This window comes from Garra rufa, chromosome 2 (assembly GCF_049309525.1).
Source record: "Garra rufa chromosome 2, GarRuf1.0, whole genome shotgun sequence".
NCBI classification, from domain to species: Eukaryota; Metazoa; Chordata; class Actinopteri; order Cypriniformes; family Cyprinidae; genus Garra; species Garra rufa.
Genome location: NC_133362.1, coordinates 53,164,462 through 53,183,476, shown reverse-complemented (window position 1 = coordinate 53,183,476; position 19,015 = coordinate 53,164,462). Strand labels below are relative to the sequence as shown.

Below are 19,015 nucleotides of genomic sequence, written 5' to 3'. Positions count from 1 at the left end.
CATTGCCAAGTAAGGAATTCGTTTTAGCGACAAGAGCTTCCAGTGCAGAAAAAAAGTACAGACAGTGCAAATATACATATATTACTGCAGTGCAGACATACAGAGAAATTACACAGCAATGTCTAGAATCTATTCTCATTCATCAACACAGTTTCACTGAAGATCCAATAAATGCATAAACCCAGGATAGAGCGTCTGAGTGAATGTGGTGTGGACTGTGTGGATGAGGCTCATTGTGTCAGAGACGCTGGAGAAGGACAGAGTTCACTCTCATCCACATACACTCCTATTCTATGGCTGGACACTACAGACAGTTCAGCCCGTCTGTTATTATGAAAAAATGAGTATCTAGAGGGAGAGCAGAACAAACTTCAGGATTGATCCTTACGTCCAAACACACACTCATCACTCATCACACTCTCCTTTCCTGCTGATGCTCTTATATGACACTGATATCTCCACACCAAACATCCCACTCCACTCAATCTCCCAGTAACAGCGTCCACAGACTCTCTCTCTACAAAACACCTGAAGATTACATCCAAGTAACTTATTGTTTAACCCAGCATTTCCCAACTCCAGATACAAAATATGCAATGGGTCAAGGACTGGAGTAGGGAAACACTGGTATAACCAGTCCATCACAAGAACGGAGCTGTTTACAGAATAATCCAGATAATCCACCTGATTTATTACAGGTGATCTAATATGAACCAGAGCTCAGAACTGTCTTGACTGCTCTTATTTCACTCCTCTCCTCATTTCAGCCGCCTGCTCTCACCTATATTTCAGTTGAGGCGCATCTCAAATGAGATCAAGGACGGATATCACGTTATCACACTCACGTGCTGTGTTGCTAATAAACATGATATAATTTCAGCTGTTTTTATATGAAAATAAATTAGTAATTATTTTGTGGTATTATAGTAATAATACCACATGGCTTTTTACTCATGCATCTCTCTTGTCTGTTTTTCTTTATCCTAAATGAATGCAGAAATTTACATGAACTTTTTTTTATAATGTGACTTTGTATATAGATCCTTTTTTACATTTACGGGGTTCTCTAAAAATTAAATAGTCATAGTTTTGTTAACTTCTTTAGTGGTAAATGGAAACTGCCACAAATATATTTTTGTGTCCTCATTTGCCCCAATAGCAAAATAAAAATAAAATCCCTGACAGTGTTTCAATGACTGTCCAAAAGAGGAATAAATACAAAAACAAACAAAATAGCAAGAGATTGATTACAATAGTCAAAAGAGTGATAGATCAAATTTGCCATCACACCCTCTTTGTAAGTTACGCAGCCGCATTAACTAGTTTAATGTGAACTTAATGGCAATGTATAAAAAAAATAAAGTATAGTGTTTTAAATGTACATTAAATGACAAAATAAATAAATAGACAAAAGTATTCCTAGATTTACAATGTTAATAACTTTGGAAAAGCATCATATTCTATTCTATATACAACATTTCTATGATGTATTTGTGATTCTAGAGAGAAGTGCACCAATGGGACTTTTATTTTGCTCTGATGGTGTGACGTCTTTAAGACGCGCAGCGCTCCTCATCTGTTGTGATTCATCTGAAAAAGGTTTGTAGTTTTGTGTTTTTATATAATGCAAACTGTTACATCAATTAAAGCGTTTTTTTCAAACTATGTAAAATAAATGCAGTATTGCTAAATGTAACGTTGCAATGCTTCATTTAGTGATTTAGATACTTATTTAGTTAAACAAAACGTTAGCCTTTAGTAACAGAGAAGGTGCGTCTCATTTCGCTCTCTCTATCATGAATCAATCGTGTGATGATAAGAAGTGATGAGAGAAACTGAGAATCCGAATCATTTGAGAAATGATTCAGTGATTCGAATCAGCGGCACGCGGACTACAAACGACAACAACAAACACAAACGAGTGAATCACAACCGAGAATGATTTCATGAACGTGTAATATATTAGATATGAACAAATAATTGAATACCAAATGTAATTAAAAAATAGCCTGCCTAAATATGAACGTCCTGTGTAATTTGTATATATTTTTAATCAAGTCTATTAACTCTCTGCTGTCTTCCTAGTGCACTGACTAGTGAACCAGGAGCTGATTGAGAAGCAGATAGAGATTTAGTTTGCATGCATTTTTCTTTCTATTAATTATTCTCATCTTAAACAGGACAAAGTGTTCAAACACACAGAAAAAAAACTCCTGGAGGATCAACAGAGATCCATGTATTAAAGAGGAGAGTGAAGACATTCAAGAGGCTTTCACAGTCAAACATGAAGATATTGAGACACAAACAGGTTGTTTTTTTAATTCTCAAAGCTGAAATGAATTTTTATTTATGAATAATGTCACAGGATTGCAGAAATGGAGACATTCAACAGAAGTGTTCAGATCACATGACAAATACTAACAATGAATATCTTGCTTTCAAAGTGTGCATTTGTTATGACGTCATGCATTAATAATTAACCTAAACACTGTGTGTGTGTGTGTGTGTGTGTGTGTGTGTGTGTGTGTGTGTGTGTGTGTATAAATATAAACCCAATATTTGCTTCTAATATTAAAACCATAAAACAGCCAGGTTACATCTAAATGAATCCGCATACAATTGAAAACAGCCTTTTTGTTTTAAAATATTGTCCATCCACACTAGTGTTTTCAAGCATTTTTCAAAAGGTTCTTATCCACACTGAAATGTCAGAAAACTTTAAATTCACCTTACTCAAGGACGAACTCCGGTCCTGGAGAGCCACCGTCCTGCAGATTTCAGCTCCAACCCTAATTAAAACTCACCTGCCTGTAGCTTTCTAGTAATCCTTCAGATCTTGATTATGTTGTTCAGGTGTGTTTGATTAAGGGTTGAAGCAAAACTCTGCAGGTCTGTGGCTCTTCTGGACTGCCATTCGCCACCCCTGCTCTCCAATTAGCACGCCGCTCCCAAAGAAAACATCTGGGTCCCCCTCTCATTTCTGAGGATTAAGTCCTCTGCTCCATGGAGCAATCATACCAGGTGTATTATGCTTCTGTATGCAAGCTTCTCCCTGGAGCTCCAATCATGTGACTGCCCTTATGCTTTAGTTGGCAGTGTCTCCTAACCTTAACTCAGTTTATGTCATGTTATGTCAAGCTCTGGGGGCTGTTTCCAAAAGAGTCTAAGAAAAGCTGGGATTAAAGTCCAAAACCTGACTTGAGATAAAATAACAAATCAATCTGGGTTAAAGTGGTACCATAAATGACCATTTAAGGTCACACAATCTCACTAGTGTGATCCTGGTTCAGTGAGTGAAGGCAATTTGATGTGCACATTTGTTTTTAAGCAGTCCTTAATGTTGGTTATGGATCTATTTGTATTGTTTAATACATTTGAGATGTTGTGTTTTCCTCAGGGCATATTCTTCATCTGTGAATGTTAGAGAGTCATGCAAACATTAAGTTTACTGTCAGGAGTGGATGAGGTTTACACAAGTAAACGAGTAGTACACTAGTAAACTGCTGCATGCTAAACAGACAATATAGTAGTAGCTCAATAATTCTGGGAAAAGTAGACATTTTGCTAAAATATTTGTTTTTGTTCATAAAATGTGACACATGTACAATTATAATCCTAAATGTAAGTTATTTTTTATCATAGCAGTAAATGAAAATAAAATGTAAGCTGACTAATACAGTCTTAGACCCCATTTACACGAAGGGAAGACGCAGATATTTCCCTGCGGTTTGGCCTCTCATTTACACGAAAACCCCGTTTTTATCACAGAAAACGATTATTTCTAAAAACTCCGGCCAAAGTGGATAAATTTGAAAATGCCGTTTTCACATTGTAGTGTGGACAGTGAAAACGGAGGCTTTTGAAAACGATGGCGCATATTTATAGTCATGTGACGCATATAATAGATATCTATGTTTATAGCAGTAATTGTGCCTGTGCTATTCACTGTCACACTGCTGCTAAAGAGATTTACCTTGTACACTCTTCAAATTACGGTCCTAAAATGATGACAGAAAATTTACTCACAGTTGCTGTCCTGCAAAACATGAAGACAACTGCTTTTCAGATAAAATATGAATGAGCGCGATATAGACGCGTTAGTGGATGATGAGATATTTCCGTAAATTATCCCGCCAGAAGAATTGCGTGAAAACTTATTATGTCTGTATAATTTCGGAGGCTTTACGCATGCGCAGTAAGGCGAATTTGATGTTTTCCTACGTTTCAGTGTGGATGAGAAACTTTTGGAAAACGCTTGGAAACGCTAGTGTGGACGGAGAGCGTTTTAAAATTAAAACTCCATTTTCAAATGTATCCGGATTAATGTAAACGTAGCCTTAATTACTAGCTCAAATGAGTAAATGTCTGTTCCTCTTCCCAGTTAAAATGTAGGCTGTTTTCTATTATTTCATTTTTAATTTAGTTCCTTAAAGACTCATTTTAGATTTGTAATTTTTTTAAATATATATTTTAAAACAACATCATTAAATCTTGGGCACAAAACAATAAACACAGTTGTACGTATTCTATGTTTTTTTTTTTTTTGCATTGCATTTCCTATGTATTTTTATGTTTAAAGTGATAATAAAGTTAAATATTTGTGTGGGAGAGAGTCAGTGCTCCGGGTGTGTGTGTGTGTGTGTGTGTGTGTGTGTGTGTGTGTGAGCGCGCGCGCGCGCGTGTGTGTGAGCGGGCACAGACACTTGGATGGATTAAATGTAGAGCATAAATTCACCATACTTCAGCACATCTCACTTCACATTCAATTGGTGTAAAAATATTGCCTGTTTTCTTTTAAAGGATATGTTCTGATGTGATGTGGGTTTTTTTATTTGTTTGTTTTTTTTACAGTAAGTTATGGGGCATTTTCCATTTAAAAGGTCAGTGTAACAGACCAGTGGTTCCCAACCATGTTCCTGGAGGCCCCCAAACACTGCACATTTTGCGTCTCTCTTTTGTCTCACACCCCCATGTTAGTGCAGGGGTGCACAAACCTGTTCTTAAAGATTTACCATCCTTCAAAGTTTAGCTCTGACCCTGATCAAACACACTTGAACCAGGTAATTAATCATTTAATTAGAGAAACATGCAGTGTTGAGGGGCTCCAGGAACGTGGTTGGGACTCGCTGTAACAGCCCATTTTTATGGTTGGCTAACATCATGGCCCCCTTATTAAAACCTCAGAAAGAATTATTGTGTGATGAATTTTTCATCTTACCGTTGAGTGGGGAGTTTGTCCATTTTCCTTGCCTTTCTTATATTTGTTGCATTTGATCCCCTAGAAGAAAAAAATGGTACGTCATAATTGAGATCAGTCTATATCTAGGTTTCCTAAACTATTATTAGATTGAATAAATTGTATAGCAGCCAGCTTAAACTCTATAGGACACCAGCCGACTATGATCAGGTTTGGACACCATGATATGAGATCTAGCATACATGCATTACATACAGTATCTACATGTTTTGGTGTTACCTGCTTTGTGGCATTAAACTGGGGTTAACTTTTATTTCTTTGTTTTCCCACCTTAGGCCCAACAGCACTGAAAGAGGAGAGAGAAGATCTGAATGAAACTGAAGACAAAGATCAGTTTGAGAATCTTCATGTTTTCATAACATAATTTCATAACATCATTTTGTTCCTTACAGTCAGAAAATACATTTACACAAAAAAGAGCTCAAAAGGCAAGAACTAGGAGTTTTTTTCACTTGCTTTCAGTGTGGAAAGAGTTTCAGTGAACAAGGAGAATTTAAAGTCCACATGAAAATTCACACAGGAGAGAAATCTTTCGTCTGCCAACAGTGTGGAAAGAGTTTCAGTCTCAAAGGAAACCTTAAAGTCCACATGAAAATTCACACTGGAGAGAAGCCTTTCATCTGCCAACAGTGTGGAAAGAGTTTCATTCAAAATACAAACCTTAAAGTCCACATGAAAATTCACACAGAAGAGAAATCTTTCATCTGCCAACAGCGTGGAAAGAGTTTCAATGAACAAGGAGAATTTCAAGTCCACAAGAAAATTCACACTGGAGAGAGGCGTTTCATCTGCCAACAGTGTGGAAAGAGTTTCAGTCACAAAGGAAACCTTAAAGTCCACATGAAAATTCACACTGGAGAGAAATCTTTCATCTGCCAACAGTGTGGAAAGAGTTTCATTCAAAATACAAACCTTAAAGTCCACATGAAAATTCACACAGGAGAGAAGTCTTTCATCTGCCAACAGTGTGGAAAGAGTTTCATTCAACAAGGAACCCTTAAAGACCACATGAAAATTCACACTGGAGAGAGGCGTTTCATCTGCCAACAGTGTGGAAAGAGTTTCATTCAAAATACAAACCTTAAAGTTCACATGAAAATTCACACAGGAGAGAAGCGTTTCATCTGCCAACAGTGTGGAAAGAGTTTCACTCGAAAAGTAAACCTTGAAACTCACATGAGAATTCACACAGGAGATAACTCTTTCACGTGCCATCAGTGTGGAAGAAGTTTCAGTAATCCTGGAAACCTTAGAGTCCACCTGAGAGTTCACCCTGGAGAGAATCCTTACACATGCAATCAATGTGAAAAGAGTTTCAGTAAACGAGGAAACCTTGACAAGCACATGAATATCCACAATAGAGAGAGCCTTTTTATCTGCCAACAGTGTGGAAAGAGTTTCACTCTAAAAGAAAATCTTAACAGGCACATTAAAATTCACAATAGAGAGAAGGCTGACAGATCCCCTCAGTGTGGAAAGAGTTTCAACTAAAATGTATAAAACAGTTTTGGTCCTTGATTCTGATTGGTTGAGCCACATCTGAAGCTGTTGTAAATTACTCTACAAACCGACATTCTTTGTTGCTCGAAAAAAAAACAATGTAGGGTCCGGACCAATCAGACACAGTTGTTCATTAGATTTACCAAATAATATATATATTTTTTATTAGATTAACAAATGATCACAGACCCCCCTCACCCAATCCACAACACTGGCTGCCATAATGTCTACAAATGGTCTTACTATGGCAACCAGGACTCCTCTGCCAGACCAAATAAACTTTACGACTCAAAAGAATGTGGAGAGAACTTTCCCCAACTAATACTCTAAAAAGGACACATACTGCCATGGGAACTGACTTCTTTCATTAATTCTTAAAAAAAAAAAAACTTTCTGTGAACGAACACACATATCCTCAGATCATTGTGTATATTATTACTGTTCATTTATTTTGTCTTTTGTATTGTAAAATGTTTTTATGCATGTGTTATGATCACTATGTAGTATAACATCACAAATAAGATGTTTGGTCTCATTGAATTTGTTGATGATTTAAAAGGTGTATGTTATCTTTTGATACCTATGCAACATATTAGTGTTTTAAGAATCTTTAGTAGTTTTTGCATGAACAACCAATCCCAATACATATGCGAATACCATGCTTACAGACAAAGAGTTGTAAACTTTCCCTCCAAAAGCAAAAGTCACCATTGGCTCTCTAGCCTCCCAATTATCAATTACCCTGGCCTCCCAATTACCTTTATCTCCTGACTGTAACCCCCAAAAGAGATAAAGGCTTCACACAGTGACTCGCCTCAATTCTCCTGGCTTTTCTCAGTTCTTTTAGTCCCGTGTCTCATCACCTTGCCATCTTCTGGTTGATAAGTCCCAGAGTCGATGCTTCTGCGCCTGGGAGGCCTTAAACTCCTAGGAAGATGAGGAAAATGAGCTAGAACTCTCCAGAACCCCAAGCCTGCGCCAGGCCCTGCAGCCTTGTCTTTTCATTCCCCAAAGATCACAGGATTTCAGCTAGGTCTCTCTCTCTCAGCTCATCATTCTTCTTCACTTTCCACCTTGAAAGAAACTCCCAATCACCACAGAACCAGGACACCTTTGAAATTCATCGCTCCTTAAACCCATAAAAATGTGATCCCAAGTCCAAAACCTTGAAACCATCAAGACTTTCATCTAAGACTACATCCAAACACTCGTCAACGACCAAGGCAATGCAAGTATCATACATTTAACTAAACAAACATATGTGTTTAATTTGTTTAAAAAGTTTAATTTGCAAACGCCTTTGTAAAACGGCACTGATGGTTTCATTCAGGTGGTTAAGTGACTCTTCTCATAGCGTAATTTTTCTTGTTTCTCTAATGGCTCCATTTATCCAATCTGACTTGCCCTTCCTCCATGTATGAGTGATTGTATGTTTGTTTGTTTGTTGATTAGTCATGTGTTAGTCCTTAATTAATAAAACTCTTGTGCACAAATTACATGAGGTTCTGATTCTGCCTTGTAAATTAATTACATGAGGTTCTGATTCTGCCTTGTAAATTAATGTCTCTTTACGATTCTGATCAAGCTACATGCTCTAATGCATTAATACTGTAAGAATGTTATTTTACGAGTTCACACTTACATATAATTACCTGAAGTATGTAAAGCGTGTTTGGCGTGCTGTCCAGGGAAGGGCTCCGAGCTCGGAAATGGCCCGAACCTAGAGTACCCCCCAATAAGCGATGGAAAGTAGGACAGCCGCCGGACTAAAGACCCCCCCAAAGCGCTGAGATCTGACGGGGGCTGTTGTTAGAGAGAGAAGTCGCTTGGTTAGCTGGCTGGGACAGCCTACGTACTCCTGATGGGAGAGGTATCAGGTCGGTAAGCCCTACCGGCTGCTGGTATTTTTTCTTTTTTTTTTGAGATTTTGGGGCGCCCGTTCGGGAGGGCTCAAACCGATACTCAACGGGAGCACACAGCGTTGGAATGGGTGAGCCCTACCGGCCGATGGAGGAGCAGCGTAGTTGGGGCCTGACCAGGAGAGCCTGAGTTGCCTTGACAGGAGCAGCTTGCGGTAATGGGGGGCCTCTGTGGCGTCCGACGGGAGACCAAGGCTCACGGCATTGAACGGGTGGGCCCCGCTGAACGTACGACGGAATGGTAAAGTTGAGTGGTCGGGAGGTTCCTGGGGTGCCTGACGGGAGACCAAGGCTCACGGCATCAGACTGGAATGCCTCGCCGACCGTAGAAGGGAAAAGGTCAGGGATGGGAAGATCTAAAAGTATTTATTTATTTATTTGACGGAACTTTAGGGGCCAGTCTTGCTTGACAGGAACGCTGTTGTAGCGTTTGACAGGAGTTAGTAATTGCAGGGCAGACGGAACGGAAAATTGCGAGTTCGGTTAGGCTCTCGCGGCATCCGATGGGAGACCAAGGCTCTTGTCGGACGGGTAGGCCCTGCCGACTGTGGTGTCGCAACATACGAATGTCTGACCGGGGGGCCCCTGCGGCATCCGATGGGAGACCAAGGCTCACGGCATCGAATGGTGGGGTGGGGCGGAAGGGCCCGCCCACCCATTCGGCGGAAGGGGAAAATTGTGTGGATTGATAGCTGATGAGAGTTTTCTTTGATGTGAAATTGGTTAGTTCTGATGTAGCTTTGGAAGGCTTCTGAAGACCATCTTCCTAGAGTTTGGATTTGCTGCTTGGAGAGGGCTTTTTGGGCTGCTGAAGTTGCTGCCTCGATGCGGAAGGAGTGACCAGAGAAATTTTTTGCTGGGATGCCTGACGATTGAAGGACGGATTTGAGGTGTTTTTGGAACCAGAAGCGAGTGACCGGATTTTTGGATTCATCTAGAAATAGGGGTTCGTGGGGGGATTTGGCCTGGGAATTTCTAAGGCGGAGGAATTCGAGGACGGTCTGGTACGGTTGGATTGGAGAAGAGAGGTTGAAGATGTAAATAAGATGGCCTTTTCTTACTTGGTCTGTCTTGCTTTGTTTGATAAAGAAAGAAATTGTTTCGCTGTCGAGTACTGTTAAGTCTGAGATGGTAGGGTTGGAATTGGGGTCGAATTTGCAGGAGGTGGTGAGTTCTGAACATCGAAGGAACCCGAAAAAAGCTAGAATAAACACGGTGTCGAGTGTGCGAGCGGTGTTAGGGGGTTGGTAACCTGTGCGGAGGGTGTGGATACATCTTGTGAGGATGTCTAGCATTATGGGTTGACGAGGGTAGGGTAGGGTCGGGTCGGGTGGGCCGAGAACGTTGGATCCCTTTGATCAGAAGGGAGGTTTGTGCGTTACCTATTTCGGGCGAGGGGGCGCCGAATATCAGTTTATGAAAAAATTGGACACCGCTGAGGTAGCCCTTGATGGACCCGACTTGGAGGCCCTTTACGCTGTTGATGAAGGAGATAAATGAAGTAATTGAAAGTAGCGAAAAATCAGGGAATGGTGTATTGTACGAGAGGTGGAAAGCCTTGAAGCATCTCCATGCTGTTATGTATGACTGGAGAGTTCTGGGAGAAACTGCTTGGAGGAAAGTGTTGAGAGAAGCGTCGAGGAGAGGTTTCAGTAGGTGGGTCATGGGAATATTAATTCTGAATAAGGAGAAACTGGAGTTGGGGATGGGTCCGCCTCTGGAGCCAGCTTCCTGAATTTCTGAAACAGAAAGCGAGATAAAGAGTCAGCAATTTGGTTGTCTGCGCCTGGAACGTGTTTGGCGATTATTAAGAATTGGTCGCATGTTGAGATCCATATTAAACGTCTTAGGAGAGGCGTGAGGGCGGGACAGTGACAACGGTTTTTGTTAATGCAGTGGACAACCGCTTCGTTGTCGCAACGTACTAGAATACTTTTGGAGGCCCATTCGTTCCCCCATAGAAAGGCTGTGACCACGAGGGGGTACAACTCAAAGAAAGCGGAGGACTGGGGAGAGCCCTGCAGCTGGGAGGGGCATGGAGATGAGAACCAACGTCCTTGGTAAAAACCCCCGAAACCAGTTGAGGGGGCTGCGTCAGTAAATAGCTGAATGTAAATGGGAGACGAGATGAGGTTGTTATAGAAGAGGGAAAGGCCGTTCCATTGTTTGAGGAACATTATCCATAGCCTAAGTTCGTCGCGGCACGCATGGGATAACGAAATAAAGTCCTCGAGTGCGTGAACCGAGGAGGCGAGCGAGAGGAGATGAGAGATGAAAGGGCGGCCTTGGGGAATAATGCGCATGGCGAAGTTTAATGCCCGAGCAAAGAAAGGAGTTCACCTTTAGAACAGCTTGGGCTGCTGAGGAGAGTGGAAGAGACGAGAATTATTCTATCGATCTTTTCCTTGGGAAGGGAGGTCTGGAATTTGGCCGAATCTAAATTGATGCAGAGGAACTCGATGGAGGTAGCGGGTCCCATGGTTTTTTCCTGAGCGATGGGGATCCCGAGCTCGGAAAAAACTTTTTGGGCTGTGAGGATTATGGGCGGCAGGGATTGCATTGGGGGGTGAAATGACTAGAATATCATCGAGTAGGTGAATGAGGTGCGGAATTGCGTAGTTGTTCGACAAAATCCAGCAAATAGCTTCTGATAACATGTCGAAGATTTTGGGGCTGCTTTTGCATCCGAATGTTAAACGGACGGCGAAATAAATTTTTCCAAGCCAATGTATCCCGAATAAGTGCCATGAATCTGGACAGATGGGCATCACTTTGAATGCAGAAGTGATGTCTACTATTTATATACATTTCCCTCTTAAGCTAATTCATAACAACAACTATATGTGAGGAAGTTTAGGTCAACACTTTTCCTCCTTTTCAGAATCTGCAAAATATTCCCTAAAGGATTCCAATTAGAATTATCATATTTTGGAATCGTTCCTTGGATACCATTAGGAATTGTCTTATAGGATCATCTTATAGGACGAGACAAAATTTAAAAATGTTTTAGAATACAACTTTTTTATTGTATCTATTACTAACGAATAGTTTTTGCAGTTTACTTAAACTCACCTCGATGTACTTTGTTCATTGTTGCATAACCTACATTAATGCACTACCCTGGAAATCCAGAGGTCTGGCGAGAGCACAATTTGAATTGTCTCTGCAAGACACTCTGGCATCAAGCAATGATGCACGTTACTGCATTACGTAAGCAGTTCTGGGAACCAATCAAATCGGTGTATCTGATGTAGGCGGGCCAGAGGCGAGCTAAGCTGATGACAGCGCTGCGACGTCTGGAATCATTTAGTAAACATTGAATGATGGCTACAGATGAACACCAGTTCTTTGAAACGACTTTGGCCGCTACAATGAACAAGTTATACTTGGCTTTTCATATAAAAGAGGAACAGAAAACCGCGCTCGAATCGTTCCTTTGCAAGAAGGACGTTTTTGCTGTTTTGGCGACTGGATATGGCAAGAGTTTAATCTATCAGTTAGCTCCGCTGGTAGCTAAGCATATGGGGCACTAACACCTGGATACGTCACACCATGTATTGTTGTGATTGGTCGTGGCGTTATCCAATTGCGTGCAGTGAGAGTTTCAAATGCATGCTTGGTGCAAAAGACAATTTCAAAAGTATTTTAACTCTTTCCCTAACAGCATTTTCGACAGTACCCTGTTTTATTACATATTTGATGGGTTTTTGAGAATTGTACATCCTAAAAGTGAGGTGCCCATGCCACAGAAGCATCCCCATATCAATGAAAATTGATGTATTGTTGCAATGTTTTGCTTGAACTTGAACACCTGACAACTGGACAATGTTTTGTTTATTAATGTATTTACTGATTCAGGAATGTCATAGGAAATTCAGAATGTCAGAACTGCCTAGAAACCTTGTTATTTAACACAGATATTGCTGCTACATTTTAGATAATTGAATACATTGATGAAAAACTAGTAGTAGCTAAGTTTGATTAATTTTACCTTCCCATATCAAGATTTAGGAAAATGCAGCAGTAAACCAAACAAAGTCATGACTGAAATGCATGGATGTCTGTTGTTGCTTTGGTAGTCGTCAGGTCCACTGCTGCTCTGGATCGGCTGCTGTCCGTGGTGCTGAAGCTCCACAGCTTCACAAATTAAGAATTAAGTCAGGGCCCGTGTTTACGAAACATCTTAAGGCTAAAAGTAGCTAAAAACTTGCAGATTTAGGAGAAAATCTTAAAAATAATGGGCATGTCAATCCTAAATTTAGGACTCTTAAATGTTTGCTCTAAAAGTATTTCACAAAGCATTCTAGCGCTAAACCTAGCTCCTAAATCTGTAAAACGTTAGGAGTAGTGAAGAGGATTGCTAAGTCACTAAGACCAAATAGCAAACTAGGCCTAACCTCTCTGATGAAAAAAAAAACAATCATCACAGAAATTCTAATTGTTTCCACTACAAATACCATTAACTTTTAACCATTAAAATCATTAATAAATGGTTTCCTGTACTGTTTTTGGGACATATTCCATAAGGATTTAGTGGTTATAACAAGCCACCAATAGAAGGTGACCAATTATCAGGAACAGGATCAACAATCAACAGGAACCATTACAGTTACCAATAAAACCAATACAATTTCTATTTTAACCAGTAAAAACATTAAACAATTTTGTAATGGTTTACTTTTTTTTTTTTTAGCAGGGCTAAAATGCTGTTGCTGGCTATCTCCCTTGGAATGTAAACATTTTAGGAACATGTTGCATTTATTGGCACACATATGTTTTCCCACACATCTTCTTTGGTTTTGGAGGTTATCCATACTCCAAATTTTCCTTTGATTATATCCTTGTTTTCATTAAATGGTTGGGTAAGAAGCTGTTCTTCAGTCCAGTTAAATTTTCTTTTATGTTTGGAAGTCTTGCTATCAGCCATGATTATTCTAGTCCGTCAATTAAAATGTTGTTTAAATGCATATCAGCTAATTGTTTACGAGAAGCACACATGTAAGAGGCTGACAATTGTTTAATTATTGACACTAATTGACATTAGTGGCAACATCTTAATTTTTGTATTTTTATTTGAATATGGCAACATAATATTGTCCTCTACAATATTTTATGAATAAATCTCTCCCCTATCAGCCAATCACAGTGTGCATAGTTAGATAGCATGCTGACATCATCCATAGCAATGAGGTCAACCCCGCCTTTACTCTTAGCTTAAGACTTCTCTCTATTCCTTAGTAAAAGTTGGTCTCAAAAGCTTTGTGAATAGGTTTTAAGAGAAAACTCTTTGCTTAAAACTTTTACTGCCATTTAGGAGAACTCTTAAGCCCGGCTCACACTACAGTAGTCTTAGCTCGATTTTGCCCCGATTTTCCCCAAGAAAAATCTTGTCAAGCACCTCGATCGGCCCCGATGTTCGGCGCAGATTATCTTGTAATGTGAGGCGTTCAAAGATCGAATCTTGCACCTCCCGATCTGCAAGCACACAGATCGGGGCTGCCCCGATCAAATCAAACATGTTTGAATATAAGATTTTAAATCGCGATGATGACGCTATGTGCTTAAATCAGCACTTTCACAACAGCCAATGCGTGACCGCAAAACACGGGTCGTTCGATAGTGGAGATGGAGGAAACTGCTGCTTGAGTTTTAGTAGTAACACTGTCTTGTCTGTATAATGTGTCGAACACAATACAAAGTGGCTTTAAGAAAATACTTAAAACATTAAATATTCTCATTTCCAACATCAGGAAATAAGGAGTTTTAATGGACTGGAGATGTTAAAAATCAGCTTGAAACATGATTTGTGTCAATATTGTCTTAATGTGCAGCAAAGAGAACAATTTAAGTGGCCAAATACTCTTCAAAGATCACAGATGGAAAATTGCAGAAATCAGTTGAATTTTAGTGTCATAAAAAATATAAAAAATAAAGGAAAACTGCACCTCCATCACAACAAGTCATTTCAGACACTGACTACGTTTACATGGACACCAGTAATCTAATTAATGACCTTATTCTGAATAAGACAATAATATGATTAAGCTGTTTACATGAGTTGCTTTTAGAATATTCCTTTCATGTTCCCGTTTTACATGTTATAGTGCATAGATCGATTAATGACACACATCATTACGTCCACACGCGACGCTATCAGTTTATCTTCGTTACGTTTGGATGTTTCGGTTTTAATTTTACAAAAGCTTGAAGTGGCTCTGGACATATGCAACACATTTTTTAGAATGTGTGAGTTAAAATTTGCCGTGGTCGCATTTGTGCGAGTGCATGCTGGTCTGCTCCATACAGCGACCGTTTCAGAGCCAGTCGACAGTTTTTAGGAGAAAAAAAAAAAACACTCGCAAGCACAGTCACCGAAAGCCAGTTTAGTTTTACTTTTTTTGTTTGTTTTCATTTTGAAAACCCTGTTATCTTTGCCGTTTACCTCACATTACGCTTTGGAGGCTTTATTTTATTTTATTTTTTTAATTAATTATTTTGATTGCTCAGTGTTTGCGCGCCCTGTAATAAGTTGTTTAGTCGGCATATAACACAGCATGTGATGGAGTCCATGCCTCGTCTTATTAGTTTTTGTTAATAAATGCTATATAAGCTAGTTTTATTTTATTTTTGTTATGCTGTTTAATTAAAAATAACAAATCCATCTTTTAAGAATTTGTTTAATCTTAAAATTGATAGGTGTAGCCTTATATATGTAAGCAAAACCAAGATCATGAATTCGAAAGTAAAAGTGAAAAGCATCCTAAGACATTCCAATAGCGGAAATCCCGTTCACAAAATTAAAATAAATACTAACAAATAATACTAATGAAAAAAAACGGGTTGAATGTTAAATACGTTACCATAAAACTATAAATTATGATAACAGACAAACTATTTATCAGCAATGAGCATTGATTAGGCCCATGTTGTAGCAAAAAATAAATAAATAAAAATGAAACCAAAGCATATGCATGTGCAACCAACTGAGAGCGTTATGCCGCGTTCCAGACAACCCGTTACCCGTGTTTTTCCAAACTTCTACCCGTGAAAGTGCACTGGAACGGCAGTCAAACCCGTGAACTCGTACTAGATCGACGTACTCCCAGTTCCGAGTTCTGATGTGACATAGCACGAGAAACAACAATAAAGCCTCTAGGGGTGTGGTGTTTATGCAAGTGGCACACGGTGGAAAAATTGAGTTTAGGACAATATAACGTTGCAATCAAATTATTAATACTATAAAAATAATAAATGCTTGGCGTGACTTGCCTGGAATGCTACAAAGTCCTGAGTCGTGGTTTGAAGATGTGATTTACGAGCTCAAAAACCTGCCTGGAACGCAGCATTAGTGTGTATCCTGTCACAAAATGTGGCGAAAAGTCCTACACAAGGGGAATAGGGTGATTAAGGTGTGTACATGTCTTCCATAATGCGACTAAAATAGGAATACTCCACCTGTCTTAATTCGATTTGTGTATACTCAGATTATGACTTTAGTCGGATTAAATTAATAAAAAATATCAGTTTTTTTACTTCTACTATTACTTCTTAATCAGAGTATTGACTTAATCGCTTTAAAATCGGAATATTGTTGTCCATGTAAATGTACTCACTGTTCAAGAAACAAATCATCTGCTCTCATGCAAAAACAAACTCCACCATATTAATTTACCATACTGGAACTTCAGCCAGGACTGGCTTTTTACGAGTTCACACTTACATATAATTAGCCGGAGTATGGTAGTGCATGATCGGAGTGCTGTCCGGAAAAAAGGCTCCGAGCGTCCCGAGCCCAGAGAACCCCCCATGGGAGTAGCGAGAACTCGAAGTGCGGAGTAGGGGTGGTGGAGGGATACTGATAAACCGTCAGGTGAATAGAGGTGAGTCAGCTGTATTTATACCTATGGCATTGATTGACTTGAGTGGGTTCCTCTTGTGATGTTTACGCTAAGTATCTGACGCGCTCCTCCCGAACTTTGTTAGTGAAACATCATTTATTGCCATATGAAATGAGAATTTTCTTTTTTGGAGCTAGAACACATTAAAGGTTTGGTGCACACAGGGATAAAAAAGTGCCCCATGTCCACATTTAAATATATCACCAGATGTTATTTTTTGTGGACCTAATTTTACACCAAAGGTCCTAGACATCTTGTTCAGATACATGCAATCATGTTTTATATCAAATGCCAACAGATAAAAAAGGTAAAACTGACTTGCTCAGTTAGAAATATTATAATGGGTCATGGTTAGATCTTCCATCACCACATTGATTCAAAACAAACATCAAAATCAACACAAAAACTGGTCACTGAACACAAAATCAAGATTCTGCCACAACCATCCCAATTCCCTGACCTGAATCCTATAGATTAGTGGGATAAACTGAAGAAGAGTGAGCACCAACATTTGAAGGATCTGGAGAAATTCTGTATGGAGGAATAGTCTAAAATCACTTGCCATATATTCTCAAACCTCATCAGGCATGAAGGGGGAAGCTGTTTTTCATGCAAATGGAAGTTGCAGAAAGTTTTTAATACAAGGGTGCCAATAATTATGGCTAGGGTGTATTAGAGAAAACTATTTATTTCATAATATTATATTCCCCCCACTTAAAATTGTTTATTTTCAATGAAATGTTTGAATTTTGCAGATCTTTTTTTTTTACTAAAGATCAACAGGAGAAACAACGCAGATTTATTTTTACAACCTTCTTTGCCCATATTTACCAAGGGTGCCAATAATTTTGTCCATGACTGTATGTATGTGTGTGTGTGTGTGTGTGTGTGTGTGTGTATGTATATATATATATATATATATATATATATATATATATATATATATATATACACCGCGTTCCAAATTATTATGCAAATTGTATGTAAGTGTCATAAACACACAGTTTTTTGTTTTTCAATTAAACTCATGGATGGTATTGTGTCTCATGGCTCTTTGGATCACTGAAATGCATCTCAGACACCTGTGATAAATAGTTTGCCAAATGAGCCCAATTAAAGGAAAAGTACTTAAGAAGGATGTTCCACATTATTAAGCAGGCCACAGGTTTCAAGCAATATGGGAAAGAAAAAGGTCTCTCTGCTGCCGAAAAGCGTCAAATAGTGCAATGCTTTGGACAAGGTATGAAAACATTAGATATTTCACGAAAATGTAAGAGTGATCATTGTACTGTGAAGAGATTTGAGGCTGATTCAGAGCACAGACAGGTTCGTGCAGTTAAAGGCAGAATGAGGAAGGTTTCTGCCAGACAAATTCATCAGATTAAGAGAGCAGCTACTAAAATGCCATTACAAAGTAGCAAACAGGTTTTTGAAGCTGCTGGTGCCTCTGGAGTCCCGCGAACATCAGGGTGTAGGATCCTCCAGAGGCTTGCAGTTGAGCATAAACCTACTATTTGGCCACTCCTAACCAATGCTCACAAGCAGAAACGGTTGCAGTGGGCCCAGACATACATGAAGACTCATTTTCAAACAGTCTTGTTTACTGATGAGTGTTGTGCATGTTTGGATGGTCCAGATGGATGGAGTAGTGGATGGAACATGTCCCAACAAGGCTGCGACCACAACAAGGAGGTGTCGTTTTTGGCCGGAATCATAGGGAGAGAGCTGGTTGGCCCCTTTAGGATCCCTAAAGGTATGAAAATGACCTCGGCAAAGTATGTCGAGTTTTTGACTTACCACTTTCTTTCATGGTACAAAAAGAAGAACTGTGCCTTCCGTAGCAAAATCATCTTCATGCATGACAATGCACCATCTCATGCTGCAAATAATACCTCTGTGTCATTGGCTGCTATCTGCATAAAAGATGAGAAACTCATGGTGTGGCCACCATCCTCCCCTGACCTCAACCAGATTGAGATCCTTTGGAGCATCCTCAAGCAAAAGATCTATGAGGGTGGGAGGCAGTTCACATCAAAACAGCAGCTCTGGGAGGCTATTCTGGCATCCTGCAAACAAATTCAATCAGAAACTCTCCAAAAACTCACAAATTCAATGGATGCAAGAATTGTGATAGCGATATCAAAGAAGGGGTCCTATGTTAAGATGTAACTTGCCCAGTTAGGATGTTTTTGATTGAAATAGATTTAGATTTCAGTAAATATGACCACCTAATGCTGCAAATTCAGCAAATGCCCATTTTCAGTTCTTTACAACCTATACAATGTTTTAACTCTGTTGTGCATAATAATGTGGAACAGTGCATTTTCAGTTTTTTATTTTTGAAATAAATACTGTTATCATTAGGAGGTTTGTTCAATAAAATTCGAATTATACCCTAAAGGTTGATGACTTAAAAATTATACTGACTGTCATTTGCATTG

The 19,015-nt window shown here is 39.3% G+C and overlaps 1 protein-coding gene across 1 annotated transcript; it reads left to right on the top strand.

Moving 5' to 3' along the window:
- Window positions 1-5,538: 5,538 nt before the first annotated feature.
- LOC141325604 (uncharacterized) lies at window positions 5,539-8,253 on the top strand. The gene has a single exon (XM_073834381.1). It carries the CDS (start codon window positions 5,762-5,764, stop codon window positions 6,746-6,748), a length of 987 nt encoding a protein of 328 aa, XP_073690482.1. The 5' UTR covers window positions 5,539-5,761; the 3' UTR covers window positions 6,749-8,253.
- The last annotated feature ends 10,762 nt before the right edge of the window (window positions 8,254-19,015 follow it).